This window comes from Suricata suricatta, chromosome 7, assembly GCF_006229205.1.
Source record: "Suricata suricatta isolate VVHF042 chromosome 7, meerkat_22Aug2017_6uvM2_HiC, whole genome shotgun sequence".
NCBI lineage: Eukaryota > Metazoa > Chordata > Mammalia > Carnivora > Herpestidae > Suricata > Suricata suricatta.
The window spans coordinates 77172538-77197077 of record NC_043706.1 but is presented as its reverse complement, the minus strand read 5'-3'; the positions used below and the strand labels follow the sequence as shown (position 1 = coordinate 77197077).

At 36.7% G+C, this 24540-nt stretch overlaps 1 protein-coding gene across 4 annotated transcripts in view; it reads right to left on the bottom strand.

The window, feature by feature from the left end:
• Window positions 1–1355: 1355 nt before the first annotated feature.
• CASP8AP2 (caspase 8 associated protein 2) overlaps window positions 1356–24540 on the bottom strand; it is a 38968-nt gene continuing 15783 nt past the window's right edge. The window contains exons 3-11 of one of the 4 annotated variants that reach the window (XM_029944227.1): window positions 22900–22968; window positions 19284–19384; window positions 18656–18730; window positions 16650–16765; window positions 11048–13257; window positions 7328–10451; window positions 4570–4669; window positions 3482–3552; window positions 1356–1964 (exon numbers count right to left, since the gene is read on the bottom strand). In XM_029944227.1, coding sequence (XP_029800087.1) covers window positions 1961–1964; window positions 3482–3552; window positions 4570–4669; window positions 7328–10451; window positions 11048–13257; window positions 16650–16765; window positions 18656–18730; window positions 19284–19384; window positions 22900–22968 — 5870 coding nt within the window. In that variant the 3' untranslated portion in view covers window positions 1356–1960. Of the gene's footprint in view, window positions 3553–4569; window positions 4670–7327; window positions 10452–11047; window positions 13258–16649; window positions 16766–18655; window positions 18731–19283; window positions 19385–22899; window positions 22969–24540 lie in introns of all 4 variants that reach the window. The other 3 variants (XM_029944230.1, XM_029944228.1, XM_029944231.1) reach the window with 3 other exon arrangements.

Here is a 24540-nt window from a genome sequence, read left to right as displayed (position 1 = left end):
TCTCGTCTCCACACTTTCCCCAGGTATCTAACCACTCCTACTGCCTAGCTCTTATAAGATCTCCTGGACTTATTTTTGCTGAGCATTTTCTCAAGAAATGTTTACGATGTGGATTTTTGATTGGTAAATTTTAATATCTGTATTAAGCCCTCACATTTGAAAAACAATTTAAATGGATATAAACTTTAGGTCCAATACTTTAAAAGGTTTTCTTACAACCAGTTTTCCTCTCAAAAAGACAGATTAATCTGATTCTTGTTCCTTTATACAAGAAAACTTTTATTTTTTTACAAGAATAACTTTTAGATTTTTCTCATCAGTATGTGTCTGGATGTGGGTATTTTCTTCCTGTTTGGCACTTCATGGCCATGTCAATCTTTATTTTTTTTTCTTACCCTGGACCTCTTATGTTACTTGGATGGTGGCATATCTACTTTGTCCTTCATCTCACTTAAATCTGCGTCCATGTCTTCTTTTTTCTCTTACGCTTCTTTCTGGTAGAATTTCTCAGTTTGACTTTCCAACTCATTCATTCATCAGCTGTACCCATTCAATTTTTACTCCATTTTATTATGTCATTTTAAGTATGTTTCTTTATATTTCAACCGGGCTTATTATTTCTTATTGTTATACCACATTGCTAAACTTTTCCCTTTTTTTTTATCTGTTTATAGGCTTAATTTTAGATTCTGATGGTTTTAACCCAGTACCATTTCATGGTAATCACTTTACTTTGGTTTGTGAATTCACTTATTTGGTGGGATGGGCTCTTCTGAGTGATAGAATACCCTGGGGAAAGGCTGAGAGCACAATCTGGGCTATGTTGGGAGTTCAAATAGTGGGAAGAAAATAAAGCCTTATGGTGAACAGCCCTAACACTACAAAAACCACAGTAAATTACTTGTTTGTTACCTAGGAAGTAACCCTTCAACCATAGCTCCCTCTTCAGACACCATGGAAGAAATGGCAAGTCCCTAAGGCATTTCCTAAACTCTAGGGCCTACCTTGTAGCCCATCAGTCCTATAGGTCTGGAGGGGTAGGAGTGAACAAATAATGCACAAGCTAGTCAATCCTTACCTGTTTTCCCCAAATCTTCACCCAAAAGCGTTTTGTGATGCCCAGATTTTATCTGTGAGGACACCTGCAGCAGAGGTCTGGTTCACTGTACTAGTACCTGCTGTGAGAAAGCAGGCAAAGGCAACTGGTTTTCTCTAATGAATCTACTCACAGACATTCAGCCAGCCATACCCCACCAAAAACGACTTCAAAACAGCCCCCATGTCCCCTGTGAGCTTTACTCTTTTTTTCTTTTAATTATTATCTAAACACACTAAAAGAAACATTCTAATCAAAATATAACAGAACTTTACATGGCTTTATTTATACATTACTGGTATTGAAAACAAATTTCATACAAAAAGTTTATACAGATAAAAAAATCCTTGGCTAGGCGACGCCATTTATGTGTGTATATACACACAAACACTCCTATACACAAAGTATTATACATCATTGTAATTATACATATTTACATATACACTATTTAAATTATTTTACAATGTACCAAAATGAGGCAAATAGAAAAGCAAATAAAAATGGATGAAAATGAACTAAATTAATCATTGTTTCAAATGCTACAAAATTATCTCGAAAAAACTAGAAAAGAAAGTCATGTCTTTGAGATTTCAATGCCATTTCGTCGTTGCTTTTATCTTAATAACAAGTTCTGTTCAAAAATAAATATCTTGACCAATAACAAGTGAGCAAATCAGACAGATGACTGGAACAAGCCAAACATGCTGACCTGAAATTAAAACGTCAGCAAGAGCAAATGGAGATTTTTACTAGTAATCAAATATGCCATAAAACTGCCTTCTACTTCCCCATTTAAAACATGAGAAATTCCCAGCTTCTGTGAAATATGCAATATCAAATCAAGACTCCAAGGAATTCAGCAATTTATCTGTAATGTAAGAAAATGCTGAAGTTATGATTCTATTTTTCTGATGACCATTTTATAAGGCGTTGTTCTTTAAATGAGTTCACTCAGATAATATCAGTGATAAAGAACGAGCTTTTTATAGAATCAGTTTGGTAACTTTATTGCTATATTCTGACTCTGATAAGAATCTAATAAGACTATAGCACTTAGATGGAAAAGATTTTGCTCTCATGCAAATAAAATTTCAAGTAACAAATCCACTAAAGATGTTAGATTTGTAAAGAAATTTGGAAATTTCAAACTAGTTAAGCATCACTTCCAGATACAAGGTAATTCTTTCATAAATGTACATATTATCTTCACAAGGGAATGGAACTCACTTTTTAAGATAACATTCAGGTAAAATAAAAATTCAGTTTAATTTCTTAAAGGCAGTAAAAAATTTTAAAGCACAGTAAATCTGAAAAATAATCAGACCATTTTAAAAGGTTCTTAAAGAATAACCTTACTCTATTTAAATTCTCCATTATTCAATCTTACATTCTGAATTATGTAAATAGGATTTTAACTTCACAGTAAACTGCTAAGTATCTTCTGAAGACCTCCTTACTAAACTAGTTGTTTAGAGAAGATATTGAAATTAACAGATTATCCACAGACAATAAAATTTACATTAGGTCCAAAAGTCGATTTAAACCTCAAAAATATAAGGACCCTTCACACTAAGATCTCTGTCCAAATGTGGATTCTCTCCAGATTTAATCTGAACTGAATTTAATTTCAAACTGGGTGTTCTGCATTCAAGTAATTAGGACTACAAATAAATTCAAAGATAGTGATAGGTTAAGTTCTTTTACAACTTTCCTTATGTAAAGTCCAAAATATCTAAGCAATTGGTTCAGGTCTTGCCGAAAAAAACCTGCTGATAATTACTGCCTGTATGGGAATGACTTAAGTAAACTAAGAAAACATGTCTGTGAACATCATTAATAATTTACATTGGTAAATCATGTCATCTATTCAGATGACAATGGATTTTATGTTTATGAATGACATAGGTTTTATATTTTAAAATATTTTAGTACGCCTGACTAAAACTTGAAAATACCAAATTTCAAAGACTACAGAGTTCATTGCCTGTGGGATATATGCTATTCAAGAATGTTTTTCCTTCATCTATAAAAAATTTTTTTGTTAGTCATCCAAAGGATTCCTCCCACATCTTAGACTCATCAGCAATCAGAAGGTTGAAGAGAAATGTAATATGGTATGTCAATTAGACTCCAGGAAAAAAAAAAAAAGAGCGCTGAGGAGAAATGCCATGCTGGTCTGAGCGGCAGCAGGCTTCACTCTGAGCTGTCCCTACGGATGAGGCGACCTTCCTGCACCAGCAGCCATCCTCCAAACTCTGCCTGATGCAGAAACTCAACTAGAAGTCTCTCACCCACTATTTGTATCTTCAGTGACTAACAGGCCATTAACTGCACAGTTACAGAGTCAGATATTTACTAGTCTCCTGTAGCAGAACCATTAACTACCTGCATTTTGACTTTTCAAAGAGCTTCATTAGCTGCTGGAATCTTTCTGAGACCTGAAAAATTTTAAATGGCTGTTAATTACAAACATCTCAATAATATTTTTTTTTATCTGTGATGAATATTTTCACAAAACATCTAAAGACAAAGTTGCCCTCAATAATAAAAACATGAAGTAATGTTTGGAAAAATAAAATATTTTCATACTACAGGTGACTGCTAGGTTGTTTTTTTTTAATGTTTTATTTATTTTTGAGAGAGAGAGAGAGAGAGAGAGAGAGAGAGCAAGCAGGGGAGGGTCAGAGAGAGAGGGAGACACAGAATGTGAAGACAGGCTCCAGGTTCTGAGCTAGCTGTCAGCACAGAGCCCGACCAGGGCTCCAACCCATGAACCGTGAGATCATGACCTGAGCCGAAGTCGGAGACTTAACCTACTGAGCCACCCAGGTGCCCCAAGTGACTGCTAGTTTAATTTCTCAATATTAAACATTCTTAAAGAAGCAAACATCATTATAAGACAGCTTGAGATCACATAAGTAAATGGTAAGAAAATAGGGAAAGATTTAGGACTGTTCCAAACTTCTTCCACAGTCACCAAGATTTTTTTTTTTTTTTTAAATTTCCTTAACTAATCTCTACACCCAAAGTGGAGCTCAAACTCAAGATCCTGAGATCAAGAGTCACGTGCTCTATTGACTGAGCCAGTCAGGTCCCTCTCACCAAGTTTTTAACAGTCCTACGTAAAGAGCCATACTGTTAAAGAAACTAGCTAATAAAAGCACCTGGGTAGCTCAGTCAGTTGAGCATCCAACTCTGGATTTCAGCTCAGGTCTTGATCTCATGGTTTGTGAGATCAACCCCCACATCAGCTCTGTGTGGACAGTGTGCAGCCTGCTTGGGATTCTCTCTCTCCATCTCTGTTTGCCACTCCCCCATTTGCGCTCTCTCAAAATAAAGAGACATTCAAAAAAATTTTTTTAAAGAAACTAGCTAATAAATATCTACCTATTTTAAACATGATAAAGGTTAAATCTAAGCATTTATAGTAGAAACATTTGTAAAATTATAGAGATGTAAAATTGGGTAGTTACCTGATAAGGATTTTTATTCAACTTGGCTGCTAAATAAGAAAATGTTTTCAGTGATGGCCCTCTTTTCTGACACTCCAATAAAATTTCCCGGTCATCATTTCTAAAGAGAGAAAAGTGTTATTTTAGCTTTTATAGATTAGAGTAGAAAGATAAAAATTCCTCTGCCTTAATGTCTACAAATAGGAGGTGATGTTTTTATTAAAAGCCCACAGAAACAAAGAAACAACAACAACAAAGCCTTGCATATGCCAAAATAGAACAGTGATTATTTCTGAGAAATACTATGGATGATTTTAATCTTTGAGTTCACAGATATTTCCCAAAAGTTTTTTTAAAATTTAACATTTATTTGTTTTTGAGAGACAGAGAGAGACAAGAGTGTGAGTGGGGAAGAGGCAGAGACACACACAGAATCTGAAGTAGGCTCCAGGCTCTTAGCTGTCAGCACAGAGCCTGATGTGGGGCTGGAACTCACACACTGCAAGATTATGACCTGAGCTGGACTCAGATGCTCAACTGACCGAGCCACCCAGGCACCCCCCAAAATTTCTAAAACAATGCAATTTATTCTGATGATAAAACTAAAGATTTTTTTTAAATTTTACCTTTAATGTATAGAGTACTTTTTTTTTAATGTTTATTTTTGAGAGAAAGTACACATGTTCACACACAGGGGAGGTGCAGAGAGAGAGGGAGACAGAGGATCCGAAGTGGCCTCTGCACTGACAGCAGAGTCCGATGTGGGGCTTGAACTCACAAACCATGAGATCATGGCATGAGCTGAAGTCAGAGGTTTAACCAACTGAGCCACCCAGGGCCCTCAAAGTATAGAGTACTTTTAAAATTAGGGCCCAAACAAGATCATAGTCTTCATAAGCAGAAAACCCAAAAGTAAAACAGAATCCAAGTATTCTCATTCCCAGACTTATGTTTTTCTACATGACCTGAACCAGTGTGTGTTATAATCTCTGAGATTCTACTCTGCCATCTATAAATTATCTGGAATGAAGACATGGAAGACTATGGTATTGAACAAAAGTGGTCACCAGGGGTTTGCTATAGAGTTCCCCCAGACCTCTGAGCATGTCCAGGACTAGAAGTTAAAAGCAAAAGCAGGGGCACCTGGGTGGCTCAGTTGGTTGAGCATCCGGCTTAGGCTCAGGTCACGATCTCATGGTTTGTGGGTTCAAGACCCTCATCGGGCTCTGTGCTGACAGCTAGCTCAGAGCCTGGAGCCTGTTTCAGATTCTGTGTCTCCCTCTCTCTCTGACCCTGCCCTGCTCACGCTATCTGTCTCAAAAATAAATAAAATGGGCGCCTGGGTGGCTCGGTTGGTTAAGCCTCCGACGTCAGCTCAGGTCAGATCTCACATTTGTGGGTTCGAGCCCCATGTCAGGCTCTGTGCTGACAGCTAGCTCAGAGCCTGGAGCCTGCTTCCGGTTCTGTGTCTCCTTCTCTCTCTGCCCCTCCCACTCTCATGCTCTTATGTGTCAAAAATAAATAAAACATTAAAAAAATTTTTAAAAAAGCAAAAGCAAAGGTGCACTTCTAGAGACTTGAGCTAAGCTCAAGGTGTCAAAGGAGAAAGAATGTGGAACTCTCAGGGTGCCTGGGTGGTACAGTTGAGCATTCTACTCTTGATCTCGGCCCTGGTCATGGTCTCACAGTTCTTGAGTTCAATAGGGCTCTGTGCTGATGAAGTAGAGCCTGCTTGGGATTCTCTCTCTCTCTCTGCCCCTCCCCGGCTTGTGCTCTCTCTAAATCAATTAATTAATTAATAAAACTTTTTAAAAATGATGTGGTACTCTCAAATGGAGCCAGGCACTCCAGGTGCATTCAAACACCAAATGTTCCCCAAATGTGTATGTCCCCAAATTCCACTTTAGAGACTGGAAGTGGTCTGTGGTAGCTAGTACTTTCGGTTAAAATAAATCTCTATAGAAAGTAAAATAAGGGGTGCGTGTTTAAGTGCCTGACTCTTGATTTTTGCTCAGGTCATGATCTCACAACTCCCGGGATTGACATGTTGGGCTCCATGCTGACAGCATGTAAACTGCTATTTTCTCTTTCCCTCTCCTTTTTCCCCTCTCCCCCTCTCTGTCCCTCCCCCATTTGCACATGCATGCTCTCCCTCTTGAAATAAATATATATTTTTTAATTAAATGTAATTAATTGAAATAGAATAAAACAATTTAAACTATATTGAATAAAACTGGTCACCAATTTCAACATGATTCAGCTCCCTCATTATGTGCTCTAGTTAAGTCTGGAGAGCATGAACTTCTAGTCCAGTGGTTCACAAATGCAGTTAACTTTAAATGTCCATTTCTTAAAAAGTTTACATGAAAGTCAAGAGGACAACCAATTGATGAGACTTTTTTGAAACTCCTAGTTTAGGGGAAGACTCAAATTACAAATGCACTTTTTGCCCGTGTCACCATCATCATTCTTCCTTTCTAAAATGTGGTTATACCAGTTCCTTACAAATGAAAGAATTTTTAATTGAAAAAGTTAAAAAATAATTAAAAAAACAAACAGTGAAAAGTTATGTCCATGGTGCTAATGCACATACCTGGGTAAGAGTCCCTGCTCTAGTCTGTTCTATATTCCAGCTGGACTGCACCCTAGAATGCAGCCTCTACCGATTTTGGCCACTTTTGAAGTCAGTCATCACTTGCCTAAAACTATGATGACATGACAGAACAGATGCATTGACTCCCAAAATTTCCTGGTGACTTAAAAGTCTCAAGATTCTTACCTTGTCCATAAAACTATAATTTCTCCCTTCTTTTTAATAACATTCTTTGCAGAAAGGCTTGTAGGAGAACTGGCAGTTGCTACTGACAGATCCTCAATCCCTGGGCTTGACTTCAATGAGGAGGGATCTTTAGTCACTGCAGCGGCCTTTTTCTTACTGGCTTTCTTTCGGTGAGCTTCACCATTCTCACCAGAATCCTGGGTAATTTTCTTGGTCTTTTCCCTACTGTTTAAGTCTGTTTCCTTTCTCTGTTTCTTAGGAGAATGATTTAGATCAGAAAGGTTTTTTCTCTTTTTAGGAGCATTATCCAAAGTCCCAGGCAACACTGAACTATCAGAATTTGATGCTGGCTCTGATTTTAAATCATCCTTTTTTACTTCACATAAACTGGAAGGTTCTGAGGTCACATCGATACAGGCTTCCTCAACAATGCATTCGAAAGGTCCGTTTGCCACTTGCATCTTTTCTTCCTTAGAGTTATCTTCATCTACACAGATCACCTGACACTCCAAGTGTTCAACACCTAAAGCAGGACGGTTACTCTCATTTTTACTCTCACTTGAAACCTCTTGTGTCAAATCAATAAAAGCATCTACAGTATCAGGCTGCATATTATCTAGTATTTGAGCATTCTGATCCAAATTGCCTTCAGAGCATCCCAACTGATCAATATTTAAAACTGTTACTTCTATGAATTCCCCCAAGTTTTTGGTCTCAGTGACTGGATCTTTTGTGAGGTCTATATATGTGTTTGGAAGATGATCCTCAACAGAATGTGAAATTTCTTCCATTGGAGGCAATTCTTCAATGCTTTCAGGTTCTTTTGGTTCCCATACTTGATGCAACTTGAAACACTCATCAGCCATTTCATTACTATGACTCACTTTACCTGAAGCATCTTTAAGAAATTCGTATATATCAGGAACCTGTGTCTGTATCATACAGTCCTGTTCTTCACGAGCTGATTTACTGCTATCAACATTATTGTTGGAATTTAATTCCTCCACAGATTTAAAAACTCCACTCTGACACGCAACACGTTCGTTCGCGGCTGCTTTATCGGCTTCTTTTTCCACTCTGGGCAAGGATGCCAATGACTCATCAGCTATCATATTCTGTTTAAGACTAGGGGAGGTAGACGGTGCAGCACGCCGTATTTTCACAATGAAATGATCATTGGACTTTTCCATTATGACAGCATGCATGGGTAGGTTGGGGTGGTACTGAAAGCCTGGTGTAACAGACCGACTCGTCCATGATGAACAACTTGATTTACTGCTTGAATTATCAGACTCCAGAGCTAAATGAATATCTTGTTCAGATGCATCCTCTTCCTCAAGTAAGGCATCCTCACTAAAATGGGCACTAATAACTTCTTCAGGAGTTGAACTAGACAAAACTTCAGGCTTTAAGAAACTGAGATGACCATCTGATTTCAGAGGTGATGGTACTGTTAAAGAGACTGCGAGATCTTCAAGAAGTATGGAGGAAATGCAGGGCTTGCTCTTTTCTGAACTACATCCATGATCTTTACTCAAAGCTGTATTAGTGGATACTTCAAACATACAGCTTTCATCCAACACATCAGGATGAACTGGCAAAGAAAGTCCTGAAGACAAAGACGGACCCTTCTCAGATGATAATAATGACCAATTATCATCACTAATCATTTTAGGACATGGAGAAACCACCTCTGAAACTAGCTCATCAGTTGTACAAGTTGGTATAGATTCGCACTTAAGACTCTCCAGCAGCTGTTTTTCTGGAGTCTTTAACTCCCATTCACTTTTTTCATTACAATTAACACTGTTATCCAAAAGATCAGAACCCTGTAACAAACTTTTAAATATTTCACCCATCTGTGCATCACTCACTAAATTAAAAGTAAGGCTAGATGCTTGCTGTTCAGTAAGAATCTCGAAACTGCGTTCTGGCTTCAGAGCTACATGCTGGGATGTTTGTGCATCCTCTATGGTGCTGCCTTCCATCTTTCCTGGCTTTGGGGTGCGGGGACAGTTTGGTTCCAAGGAGTGTTCTTCAGACTGGGAGTTCTTAATGTTATCAAAGCAACTGTTAATACCTTTTTTAATGTCTCGCTTTACTGTGTTAATACTGATATTATCTTGAGGTTTTTCTTCAGGTTTTTTACATCCAAGTGAAGACTTATAATTAACAGAATCTACCGATTTGGGGGATTTCTCTTTCAGCGTTTCTTTGCTGAAGTTGTCCATATTCCCCTTCTGACAAATTGAATATTGTGCTTTCTCCTTATTTATCTTTTCACGTTTTCCTTCATCACTGTCACTGCCAAAGTTTATGGAATCACAAAACTTTCCTAAGATTTTCTTAAGCTTTGCAAACAAATAATCCAGCTGTTCATCTACAAACTTCCACAATTTTTTTTTCATATCTGGTAGCTGCTGTTCAAACAAACGGTCTACAATGCCATTCTTTTTAACTTGCTTAAGTTTGGATTCTATAACATCACAGAGATTATTCTGTAAAGTAGTCACTGACTTTGAAATCTTGGACAAATCAAGGTGTCTAATTAGTGATGTAAAATTCAAAATTGCTGACTCAATAATTCTATGAAATTGCATTAATGAAAATTTTACCTTGAATTTCATATAATTTTTCCTTACATGTTTTCTTATCATTCGTAACATGTGCATAATCTCTCGTACAGAAGAGGGTACAGCAATAATTGGAACAATTTTTTCCAGGCTAGAGGTACTCATGGTTTTATCTTTCCTCTCTGTTTTTGAAGATCTGTTAGATTCACTTTGTCTATTATTCCATCTGCTTTTGGTCTGATGAATTTTTATAGATGTTTTCCTACTATCTTTACCCAAGTACACAGTACTTTTCCTACTTCCTGGGCTGCTTTTTGCATTCTGGACTTCAGTAGAAGTTCTAGGTTTGGCACTTTTTTCAAAACTTTCTTGTGGTTTAGATTTTTCACTGTCACTTATAATTTCTCCTTCTTCCAATTCATCTAATGATGAATTCTTATGGTAGTCTGCATCTGTAAATTTGTCAGATTTGCAAACTGGCTTTTGATTTTCCTTATTGAGATCAGACTTGCTCTTGGAGGGAGACTGAGCTGAATTTGGTGGAAATATATCTGTGGAAGAAAAAAATATATTATAGTCATATGACAACTGAGTTTTAGTCATTTGACATTTTCATACTAAATATAGCAAAAACTTAAGTACTGAGGCAATTCATTATTTTAATAGCTTTTTCTTAGTAGAATGGTAATGCCTAATATTTAATCATGTCATAGGACATTAGTCATTATTTTAATAAGTTTTTTTTTTTTAGTAGAATGTTAATGTTTAATACTTAATCACATCCTATGTTTTTCCTGGCCTCAGTTGGTACGCAGTAATGATATAGTTTGGTCATTTGGATAACCATCAACCAACTGGTCAGGTATCTTTACTTCATGTTAGCAGCATCACCTACTCTATACCATTTGATGATGGCTTTTGAATAAAAAATATATCTGAAAGCAAGCAAAGAGTATTTGCAACAACCTGTCTTTCCATTCCCTTGTTTGTAAAAAATAACTATCTAAATTTAAGGGCTCAATGTAGCTCTCTAATTAACAGGAGTCTGAACAATATGTTAATTATGTTATGGAAAAAGCACTAATTCTTCTTGCTTATAAATTTTATATTCTCACAAAAAGTTATAGAACATAATATAAATTATTACCTTTATGACTGTTATTACATAATGAAACTTGAGATGGGCTTTCCAATCTAAGAACTTTTGCTACGGGTCTCACTGGACTATTCAGAGGACTGATGGCTTCTGGAATAGGCCTCAGATGATTGAGGTCAATGCTCAAAACTGAATTCTCATCATCATTATATACTGAGTTTGTTTCACTGATTTCCATTCTGTTGTCCACTACCTCAGACTGCTGAAGTGAAGATTCTTGTGTCTCTTTAGGTGAGCCAGGCTCCAAAGGACAAGACTTACTTTCATCCAGTGGTTTATCTACAAGAGAAGGCTCAAATTTGGGGTTACCGTCTTCTGAAATGACTATTGGAAAAATTTCAGTTTCTTCAACTGCGGGCTGCAAAATGCTATCTCTGGATTCAGCTATTTTTGTTGCAAAAGGCTCCTTCATCTCCATACCTTCAGAAACACTACCAGAATTTAAATCATCATTTCTTTTAGTATCCAATTCCAAACCAAAGTTTTGAGAAACATTTGTTTGTAACATGTCCATTACCACAGGAACTGCTTCCCTGGCACCATTAATGGTTTGTTCCATTTCTGTTGATGATGGAAACGAGGATTCTGTTTGTTCCATTTCCACAGGTGCTGAGAAGGAAGCCTCTGCACCACAAATGGGCACATCATAGCCCATAGTATTCTCAACCGATTTAACCAACAAACTACTCTCTCTTTCCATTTTCCTTTCTGGATCACTGGTCCTGGGTTCAGATGCAACTGCAAGAGCATCCTTTGGCTCCAATAACTTTGATTTGCTTTCCTCTGCGGTATGTTCACTGACAGAGGAAACATATGTCACTGTTGTCGCCTGCACCAAGCACTCCAAATCACATATGCCACTGGATTTGGGGATACTGGTTATTTTCGGGTGTTTATTCTGAGAAACAGGTTGCTTTTTAGCAGGAGAAAGAGTTAAGTTCAATTTTTCCATAAAACTCAACTTTAAGTCTTTGTTTTTTGTGTCATTTGGACTACTGTCAGCTTTAATTGCAGGCTCCTTATTATCTGCTCCTTCAGAAACCTCATTGTGAGAGACTTCACCTTTATCACTTTTGGGCTCATTCTGTCTCTTCAAATTAGTAGTGGTTTTCTTAGTTTCGTTGCTAGTCTTCTGCAAATGTTCTGTAGGTGTTCTTTTTTCATTTCCTATATGCCGATTTTCTTCTTTGCTTTCTCGTTCTCTTTTCCTCTTATCTTCAGTTCTATGCCGTTCTGCTCTTAAAGATGTATTTTCCCACTGGTGCACAGCATCAACTTCCTTGGAGTCGATGTGTTTATGAGTTCTGCTGGATGAAGAAAAGGATGGACATCTTCCTTCTTGAAAACTATGATTACTTACACCCCTATCTCTTTTACAATCTTCCCTTCCTCTTCTCTCTTCTAGATGGTATTTACTTGAATTATGAGATTTTATTTCATTCTTGGAATGAGGAAGTAATGGTCGTTCAGATCTTCTCCAATGATCCTGGTCTTTTACTATGGATTTAGGTTTCTGATCTTTTCTTTCTTCTTTATCTTGTGACTTAAGTTCTTTTCTATTTATATTTTGTGATCTTTCGTTCTGTCTTTCTAGTTTTTTGTCACTTTGAGATTCTACTCGAGTATATGACCTTTCTCGAAAGGTCTCTTTTTCCCAAGAATTAATGCGTTCATTTTTATAATCCAAATCTGTGTTACTTTTAAACTTTGAATTTTTACTTTCAGCCTTTGGTTCTCCTTTACCATACTTCTCAGGACGTCCTTGTAGCCTTTGACTAGCCTCTGTGTTCCTTGATTCACCATCACCACAGCTAGTATTTAAGTCTTTCCGTATTCTATCAGTTCCTCTGCTATACTGGCTATGTCTAATATCTTTTCTCCCTCTTCTATTATCCTCATTTGAGATACTCTCACCAACCTGATAATGGGAACGTGACCAAATGCCATTGTTGCAGTGTTTTTCAGTAAATGGAGACAAATACAAAGTGCTCTTTTTTTCACAGTGTGATTTTCCTTCCTTTTCGGAATTTGGCAGTGAAGTGCTATGATGTACATCTTTAGAAATATCACTTTTCACTCTGAGATCAGTCTTTGCACAATCATCCAAATGGGGAGATCTGGATTTAAGATCTTTTGTTTTAACTATATCTGGTGTCCTTAGAGTTTTGTGATTATTTCGAAAATGTGAGAACTCAGATAATCTGTTGAGAGATACAAATTAACAACAAAAACCAAAATTAATTGTGTTTTTAATGACCCAGATTTTAATCACATGCAAAACACTTTAAAATTCAAAGGTCTCCACACTGGCAAAACTGTTGTACTTCATATAAAGATGTGAGTGCTGCTTACCAGCTTCCAACTAAATGGGCCTGTTTTCAAAACAAGGAACTCTCTTTCATATGCTTTGTTCAAACAAAGTCTAGAGGACCTCTCTGTTCTATCTCGGCACTTTCCAAGGTCTTCCAGATTTCCCTCACCACAAAACAAGTGATTTATTTTCTTGCCCTCACTCACTCTAGTGCAACTGAAACAAGGAAAAGTAAAACATTGCCAGACAGCACAATAATAGAGTTCTATGTAGCTCTCTACCCTGGTTTTCTGTTTCACATACAATCCCGCAGTAAACCAAAGCATCAACAGCCATCTTAAAGTGACACATACTATGCAAAGATAAAGAGAAATACAGAGTTGTGATTCTTCCTTAGGGGAAATGGCATATGTTTATGCCTAAGTCTTAAAGTTTTATATTAGTGTTTCAGAAAACTGGCAGTTTTCCTAACAATAAAATGCAAATAGCTCATTTTAGTTCTTTGTATTACTTTTAAGTCCATCTTCCTGAACTTTCATAATTTCTCTAAATATCCATCAATCTAATCCTAATTAGTACTAAACATACAGAGAAAAATCAAAACTTAAAAGACTCAGGAATAAGGGAAAATTTTTATGAAACAAAGGAGGATGTGGGTGATACACAATCTAAAACAATATATAGATCTTATATGGATCTTAAAATGGGTTGTATTCTCCCCAAAATTCATAGGTTGAAGTCCTAACCCCCAGTATCTTACGATGTGACTTTGAAAAGGTCTTTACAGAGGCAATCAAGTTAAAGAGAGGTCACTAGGGTGAGCCCTAATCCACTATCACTAGTATCCCTATAAAAAAGGGGAATTTGGTGGTGCCTTGGTGGCTTAGTCGGTTAAACATCTAACTATTATCAGCTCAGGTCATGATCTCACGGTTCGTGGGATCGAGCCCCACATCAGGCTCTGCACTGACAGCACAGAACCTGCTTAGGATTCTCTCTCTCCCTCTCTTTCTGCCCCTCCCCAGCACATGCACACTAGATAGATAAAATACTATCAAATGTTTTATTTTAAGGGGATTCTGGCTGGCTCAGTTGGAAAAACATGATACTCTTGATTTTGGGGTCATAAGTCTGAGCCCCACATTGGGTGTACAGATTACTTAAATAAATAGACTTTTTTAAAAAAGTTTTATTTAAAACAAACCTTTACATTACACTTTCCAGAATTTATACTTTTAAATTTTCACCTTACATTAGTATTTATATTTTTCCTATTAAACATGAGGTTTCAACCAAATGATAAACAGCAGCAGAATATCAGATACAGGTCACAATTAAAGAGTGAAAATAATTGGCAGAATGGTTATTAGATAAGGTATAACCAAGTGAACCAATCTAATGACATAACTCTCATCATTTATTCACCCAGTTGAAATATCATACCCATCCCCTAAAAGATTTAAGTATGTATAAAATTTCCACAGTATTTCAGGAAGCAATCATACTAGCTGCACTGGTGCGATCTAGTTTAGTAAACACACGGCCATCTTCATTTTCAAAAGGCCTAAAGTACTTTATGGCAAAGTCCACATATAAAATTATCTTCATTCACCTGTCAATCATTTATTGACTATCTGCCTTGGGCCAAGCTCTGAGCTAAGTGCTTGATAAAATGGTAAAGATACACAGACATGGTCCCTGCTCCCAAGAAGCTTATAGTTTAGTGAAAAGATAGATACTAAAGGATAATTCTAGCCCCACAGAGCTCTTAACAGAGATAACAGGGACATAAGAAAGAGAAAGATACTAAACAAGTAATCCCATTAATGATTTTAAAAATTCCAAGTGTAAGAGGAATAACAGACTAATACCCCTGTGAAAAGGATGCTGAGACCTAAGGATAAATTGGTTTTTTAGCAGGTGGAGAACAGGAAACAAGTAGCAACAGTTCGTGCAAAGTGAGGGCCCAAGGAACCAAAAGAATGCAGAAATTCCAGAGCTATGATGCCTAAGGCAAAAGGCAAGGACTGAAAAATAGTTTAGGGCCATATTTTGAAGTCTTGTGGGCCACATTCAGATTTATGATCTTTTATCCTCAGAACAATGAGAACCAATTGATATATTTTAATTAAGAGAGAGGATAGAATGGAGTAATTTTAAGATAATGAGATGTCCAGACTTGTGCTTTAAAAAGTGTCCTGTCTGGGGCTTTAATACTGAAAGAGATAAACCAGAGGTGGAAAAGAGCAAGAATGGATGCAGAAACACCAGCACAAAGACTACTGCCAGATGAGAGTTGATAGGTAACAACAATGGTAAAAGCAGAGAGAAATGAGTAATCTGAGAGATTATAAAGACATAAAAATCAGCAGGCCATGGTTATGAATTAGGTCTGAGGGATGATTCTAGGTAAGTGTCAATGATGACTTCTAGAAATGGTGACTATGTGTCTCAGACTGGTAAGTTAATCTCAGTGCAATTATTAATAGCACTCCCTTCTACTCTCAAAAGGGTTCTGGTGTGGGCAATAAGTTAAATGGCCAGTCTACCCCTAAGTCTCTGGCTTACACCAGCTGAATAAATGAAGGAGAACCCACTGAGCTAGGAAACAATTGAAGGAGTTTGATCATAACTTCCATTTTGGATGAGACAATTTTGAAAATTCTGTATAGATGTGAAGTAGTTATCTCTATATAAATGGAACTCACCTAGGAGGAGTGGGATTACCTCAAATGAATATACTATAGAAAAAGGAAAAAACATAGGTCTGAGCTCTGAAGAATTCCAACCCAGTCAAGTACAGAAGAATAAACCTCAAGTTAGGAAGAAAATTAAGAATCATGAAAGCCAAATCAAAAGACTATTTCAGGAAAGGTCAATTATATCAAATAATGTGCGAGGGTGGTTAAAATGAGAAATCAAAACTATTTGATAGACTTAGTGGCAGTCACCACTGACCAAAATGACAGCTATTTTGGTGACCCGATGGAGGCAGAAGTCAGAGTGAAAGGGGGTCAAGAGTGAGCAGAAACAGAAAATGAAGACAATGATTTAGATAACTGCTTTAGAGATCTGACAATGCAAGAGAAGGAAAGACATGAAATTCTCAAGAAAATACTGCCTCTAACCAAAATTTTTTAAAAGAGAGAATATTAGTCATAGTAAAACCTTAAAGACTTAATAAAATGTGTGCTTTTCATATCTTTCCACTCAAAAGTTTAAAATATTCTATGTATCAACAGCCATGTAATTCATAAACAGATCCACACCCTTCAATTATACCTTTGGTGAAGATTATTTATTTCTTCGTCCTTGCGATTTATTTCCACTCTAGCAGTTTTGATAAGTGCTGAAATATTCTTCTTAAGAGACTGGTTTTCATTTTTTAAGCTGCAATTCTAAACATCATAAAATACATTTAAAATATATATATAAATAAAGTATAAGCCTACAGGATTATTAAACTTTTACTTATATAATATAGCTAATGATTGCTGAATGCTCTAACTGTACACCAGGCATCACATTTTTTATCTTGTGTAATTCCCAAAAAGGTCCTATGAGAAACAAGTACTATTATGATCATTATATAGCTGAGATTCAAAGACAATAAATACCAAAGAAAGGCCATTTCAAGTTAAACTACTTAAAACATGGATCAAGGGGCACCTGGGTGGCTCAGTCAGTTAAGAACCCAATTCTTGGGGCACCTGGGTGGCTCAGTTGGCTAAGCGTCTGACTTCGGCTCAGGTCATGATCTCACAGTCTGTGGGTTCGAGCTCCATGTCAGGCTCTTGTGCTGCCAGCTCAGAGCCTGGAGACTGCTTCAGATTCTGTGTCTCCCTTTCTCTCTGCTCCTCCCCCATTCATGCTCGCTCGCTTGCGCGCGCTCTCTCTCTCTCTCTCTGTCTCTCAAGAATAAATAAAAATTGGGGCGCCTGGGTGGCTTAGTTGGTTGAGCGTCGGGCTTCGGCTCGGGTCATGATCTCACAGTTCGTGGGTTCGAGCCCTGTGTCAGGCTCTGTGCTGACAGCTCAGAGCCTGGAGCCTGCTTCGGATTCTGTGTCTCCCTCTCTCTCTGACCCTCCCCTGCTTGCACTATCTCTGTGTCTCTCAAAAATAAATTTTAAAAATTGATTTATAAAAAATAAATAAATAAAAATTTAAAAAAAAAAAGCACCCAACTCTTGATATCGGCTCAGGTTCTGATCTCACAGTCATGAGATAAGGCACCGCACTGAGCATGTAACCTGCTTGGGATTCTCTCTCTCTCACTCTCTCTCTCTCTGCCCCTCCCATACACACAATGCATGCATATGCTCTCTCTCTGTCTCTCAAAATAAACATTAAAAAAAGGATCAAAATGAAAAGATAATAACAAGAAAAAAGTTCTGCCTGGGTCATTACCTTGAAAATTGAAAATAAAAATGATAAAGCTTTATTATATTCAACAACATAGGTTTAACTTGCAACAATGTACTACTTCTCAGATGAACAAAGAACAAATTTAGGATTGGCTACTTCCTTGGAGGAAAAGGAAATGAAGAGAAACAGCTTTACCAAAATAAAATAAATAAATAAAATAAAATAAAAATCAGACCAAGACATGACATTCCTGTATTCTCCAGCATGCTCACAAAAAGTCACTCTTGCAAAAATTGTGACAGCATCACCATCTTCCCCCAACAGCCATTTTAAATCTTCACTCCTCAAACCATTCTCTTTTAAAACACCTGGTATGGAGGCTCCTGGGTTGCTCAGTCAGTCAGTGTCCAACTCTTGATTTGGGCTCAGGCTATGATCTCATAGTTCATGGGTTTAAACCCACATTGGGCTCCACATTGATAGTGCAGGACCTGCTTGGAATTTTCCCTCTCTCCTTTTCTCTCCGCCCCTCCCACCTGGTTCTCTCTCTCTCTCTCTCTCTCTCAAAATAAATAAATAAATAAATAAATAAATAAAACACCTGGTTTCATCTCCACTAATGTTCTATTATTTAACTGTTAACTAGTTAGTGTAACAGATCTTTATGCCAATGCCATTTAAGAAATCAGTTTTCCTATGTCATTTTCACTGACACAGAAAATAATGCATGTTTTGTCATATTTGCCATTTCATTTAACAGTAAAGAATTTCCTTATAAACCGCCAATATGTAAGCATTTTAATTTCTAACAAAAAATGGTTACATTTTGATTTTAAAATAATGCAAAAAGCCCTAGTGCCTCAATAAAACTTCTCTTTAATGACTAGGAAAAAATGAGGCAAAAATATTCATTATAATCCTACCTGTGTCTGTATTTCCTTAAACTTTTTCATCAGCTCTTTCATTTGCAGCTGACATTTACCATATTCTACTTGTAACTGTAAGATATAAAAAGATAAAGCATTGTTCTAAATTATTTTCTTAGTTTAAATGACATTTCAAAATATTTTAACATTTAGAATATCAACCCACTATGAAAGGTAGACAAGGTCTATTTCTATTAACAGATATTTAGTAAAATTACTAGTTTTTAAATTAGTATCAACCAAAAACATATTTTGTTTAGTTTCATATTCAATCTCCAGACCTTAAAATTCAAATAAGGTAGAAAGAAATTTGTCTGAATTAAGTCTTGTGACATTTTATAACTTAGTACAAATCATGAAAAGATAAAATGTTTTATCATACTGATTGCCTGTTGAGGTTTTATATATTCAGACACTTAAATTTAATCAAGCAAAATTATAACTAAATTTAGACAACCATTCAGAAAAGATTTTAAAAAGATCTGAAGACAGAAACTGAATTAAATATTCTTTTAGACTAAGAGCTATTTCTTCAATACAGAATGATTAACAGTAAGCGGATGTCTGCACTTCAGAAGCTACAAAAGGGTAAAATAACTATGTCCTTAATTCTGACAACCCATACATCATTATATGTTGCCTCCTTTGCAGTTCCTTCTTCAGTCAGGATTTCTTCATATAAATCCAAACAATTTCTGGATGGTGCACACGACTTGGAAGCACTGTCTGAAACAAACAAAAAGCCCTTGAATTAAAACATGTGCTTTCAGATTCAATGCAATCCCTATCAAAATTCCAATGTCATTTTTCACAGAAATAGAAACAACAATCCTAAAATTCGTATGAAAAGACAAAAAACTGCAAATAAACAAAGCTATCTTGAAAAAGAAGACCAAAGCTGTAGACATCAAATTTCTTGATCTCAAATTACAATACAAAGCTATAGTAATCAAAACTGTATGCTACTGGCATAAAACAGATACACAGATCAATGGGACAGAATACAGAACCCAGAAATATATATAGTACATTAATTTATGACAGACAAGCCAAGAATATACAATGGGGAATAGATAAGCTCTTTCAATAAATGGTATTGAGAAAAGTAGACCCCTATCTTACTCCCTGCACAAAAATCAACTCCAAATGGATTCAAATGTGAGACCCAAAACTCTTAGGGAAAAAAAAAAAAGCATAGGGGTAAGCTCCTAAACATCAGTCTTGGCAAAGACTTTCTGGATCTGACACTAAAACAAGGGGAAAAAAAGCAAAATTAACAAGTAGAACTTCATCAAATTACAAAGCTTCAACACAGCAAAGAAAACTATCAACAAAATGAAAAGGCAACCTGCAGAATGGGACAAAATATTTGCAAATTATATATCTGACATAGGGTTAATATCCAAAATATATAAAGAACTCATACCACTCAATAGCAAAACAAATAAAAAATTAAAAATCTGACAGAAAAATGGGCAGAGAAACTGAATGGACATTTTCCCAAAGACATACAAATGGGCCAACAGGAACATGAAAAAGTATTAAACCTGACTAATTATTAGGGAAATGCAAATCAAAATCACAATAACGCCTTACACCTGCTAGAATGGCTATCAGCAAAGAGATGAGATAAAAAGGTATAGAATAGGTAATATAATCAATAATATTGTAATAACTTTGTAAAGTGACATATAACTACACTTACCATAATGAGCATTGCATTAGGTACAGAATTGTCAAATCACTATGTTGTACACTTGAAACTAATATAACACTGTATGTCAATATACTTCAATAAAATGAATGAATAAGTAAAAAATAAAAAGCACCAAACACTAGCCAAACTCAGAAAGTAAATGTTCAGTAAGACTGCTATTATCAGAGACCTCCCCTGATTAAAAAAAAACAAAAAACAAACAAACAAAAAAAACAACCATGAGATAACAAGTGTTGGTGAGGATGTGGAGAAAATGAAACACTTGTGCAAGATTGGTGGAAATGTTAACTGGCGCAGGTACTATGGAAAATACCATGGAGGTTCCTCAAAAACTTAAAAACAGAAATATGATTCAGTAGTCCCACCTTTGGGTACTTATCCAAAGGACATAGAAAAAGGATCTCGAGACACCTGCGTGGCTCAGTTGGTTAAGCGTCCAACTCGGCTCAGATCAAGGTGGTGTGTTGGTTGGAGCCACCCATCAGGTTCTCTGTATTGTATAGAAAGCTGTCTGTAGACAAATCCTCTACCACTAGACTATTACTGTGGTGATCATTTCACATCACATACAAATATTGAATCATTATGTTGTATGCCTGAAAATATGTAAGAGTTATAAGTACAATTTCAGTTTGTGGGTTTGAGCCCAAGATAGGACTCTCTGCTGTCAGCACACAGCCCACCTCAGATCCTCTGTCCCCCTCTCTCTCCAATCCTCCCCTGCTCATTCTCTCTCTCTCTCTCTCAAAATAAATAAATAAAAACTTGGGGGAAAAAAACAATCTCAAAGAGATATCTGCACACCCATGTTCACTGCAGCATTATTCACAATAGCCAAGATACGGAAACAACCTAAGTGTTCATAACAGATGGTTAAAAGAGATGTGGCATATGTATACAATGGGATGATATTATTCAGCCATCAGAAAGAAGGACCTCCTGCCATTTGCACTAACATGGACAGATCTTTCAGGCATTAGGCTAAATGAAATAAGTCAGAAAGAGAAAGACAAATAGTGTATGGTACAACTTGTATGTGAAATCTAAAAATGCCAAATACACAGACACAGACTAGAACGGTAGTTATCTGGGGCTGGGGGTGACAGAAGAGAGATGTTGATCAAAGAATATAAACTTCTAGGCCCCTGGGTAGCTCCGTCAGTGGAGCGTTGGACTCTTGATTTCAGCTCAGGTCATGATCTCATGGTTTGTGAGATTAGCCCCGCATCAGGCTCAGCATTTACTATGAAGAATCTACTTGGGATCTTTCTCTCCTTCTCTCTCTGCCCTTGCCCTGCTCATTCTTTCTCTTTCTCACTCTCTCTCCTCTCTTAGTTTATCTCTCAAAATAAATAAACTTTAAAAATTGAAAAATAGAGTACAAACTTCTAGCTATAAGATGAATAAGGTCTAGGGATCTCAAATATGGCATAGTGATTATAGTTAACCATACTGAATTACATACTTAAAAGTTGCTAAAAGAATAGATCTTAAATGTTCTCACTACAAAAAAGAGATGATAATTATGTCACATAATTGATGCAGGTGTTAGCTAAGGCTAAAGTGGGAATCATTTTGCAATATATGTGTATCAAATCAATACATGTACATCTTAAACTTAACATGATGTTACATGTTAACTATATCTCAATAAAAGTGGGGAAAATAGAAAATATGGGTGTCAAGCTTTTTGATGTTATGTCTACTTCAAATCAAAGAACTATATATTTCTCCATCTCCTGCATTTCATCCAAATCTATACTGAGTGGTCGGAAAGCCAATTTACCTGAAGTATTTATGGCTACAAATCAGATGTGAGGATCATATTTGTTCAAAGCTTTGAGAGATTTGATTATGGAAAGGTGTCTACTTAGGATAGGTCATTAGACTCTCTGCATATCACACTCTTATTGATACATTTGGTTTTGGGGATTTTTTGTGTTTTTTTAATGTTTATTTTTGAGAGAGAGAAAGAGAGACAGAGAGAGAGACAAAGCACAAATGGGGGAAAGGCAGATAGAGAGGGAGACACAGAATCGGAAGCAGGCTCCAGGCTCTGAGCAGTCAGTACAGGGCCAATGCGGGGCTTGAACATACGAACCTCGAGATCATGACCTGAGCCACAATTGGATACCCAATCAAATGAGCCATCCAGGTGCCCCTAACTAATAAATCTGAACACATTTATAGTAACTACCCTTTTCAAACGTTCTAATATGTAAGCCATGACACTATGAGGAGTAATATATGTACAGACACCACCACCAGCTGCATTGCAATGTACAAAATATATTTGCTCTAGGTCCAGTGAAATCTGAAACCTAGATGAATAGCAAAACTGAGTGCCAATTTGTTTGACTGATCAAACGTTGGTTGAGAAAATAATTACCTAAGTATAATCATTTCAAAGAATGGGCAAATTGTCCAGGAACTATGCATTACTCCAAGAATTGGCAAAAACAAAATAAATACTTCCAATAGACTGACCAAAGAGAATGAAACTTTTATTTTAGGATTTACGTACCAGAAGCAGCACTGTCCAACCCAGCATATATGTCCAAAGAACCTTCATCATTATTTTTAAGAGGAGAAGCTGCAAGAAAAATCAAAGACTAGTTAAAACTCACTTTACACAGTTAGTGAAGTTTCTCTAATCCAGGAAAAGATGGAGACTTTATTAGTCTCCAAAAAAAAAACTGTTTATAATTTTTAAACATCCTTATGAATAAAAAGATCGCAATACACAGATTTATGACTCTACTACAGAAGATTTAGACTTAAAAACTCACTTTCAAAAACACTCTTGTAAGAAGGTTCCAATTACAATAATAGCAGAGTGGTGGTATCAGACCAATCCTCCTGCTTATAACAACTATAAACTCTCAACAAATTATTAAAAGCTATCTGTACTCAAATGCTCTACCATTAGACTATCATTGTGGTGATCATTTCACATTATATTCAAATATTGAATCATTATGTCGTATGCCTGAAACTAATAGATTATAAGTATAATTATACCTCAATTAAATATGAAAAAAGTGTCCAGGCAATCTGAAAATCTAAAAAACAAACCAAAGCAGGCAAAAACTCAAGGTGAGACAACACCTGAAAGTAGAAAACAGTCTTGTATGCATCACCTATTCTCCTGTATACAATTTTTGTAGAATAAGCCCTAGGTGGAGCCACAATGGGCAGTGAAAATCAGATGGAAACCTCTGGTCCTAATAGCTTGAAGAATGAGAGAAAAAAATTGGGGAATGATGACAGCAACTAGAAACTACGAAAGAAAATCCAGAAAGAGTATTCCCCAATTTGTGCCCAAATCTCCAAGTGACCCCCAAACTACATAAGTAAAGGTTAGAACTCCAAAGTGTCCAGGGGCACCTGGGTGGTTCAATCGGTTAAGTATCTGACTTCGACTCGGGTCATAATCTCGCGAGGTTCATAATCTCATGGGTTCAAGGCCTGTGTCGGGCTCTGTGCTCACAGCTAGCTCAGAGCCTGGAGCCTGTCTTCCATTCTGTGTCTCCCTCTCTCTCCGACCCTCCCCTGCTCACACACACACTCACTCACTCTCTCTCTCTCAAAACTAAATAAAACATTAAAAAATTTTTAAAAAAAGGAACTCCAAAATGTCCATTTAAAGATAAAATATCTTAACAGTTTTCAGTTGCTATCCACTAAAGGTAAGATAGAAGTTTAAGTTCAGCCAAGTTAAATACTTCCTAAAAGTAAAAACAACACTCTTCAGAGCAATATAGTATAATCCAGTGTCTCTAGAATGTAACAGAATTCAGCATCCAGAATGCATTCCAAAATTACTCATAGGAAATCTTGGCAGAGAAAGAGAAACCATTAAATCAAAGAATGAAGGGTGCCTGGCAGGCTCAGTTGGAGGAGTTTACAGCTCTTGATATTGGGGTCGTGAGTTTGAACCACACAATGGATGTAAAGATTACTAAAAAAGTAATAATAAAATGAAACAGGGCGCCTGGGTGGCTCAGTCGGTTAAGCATCCAATTTCAGCTCAGGTCATGATCCCGTGGTTCATGGGTTCGAGCCCCGCATCAGGCTCTGTGCTGACAGCTAGCTCAGAGCCTGGAGCCTGTCTTCACATTTTATGTCTCCCTCCCTCTCTGATCCTCCCCTGCTCACACTGTCT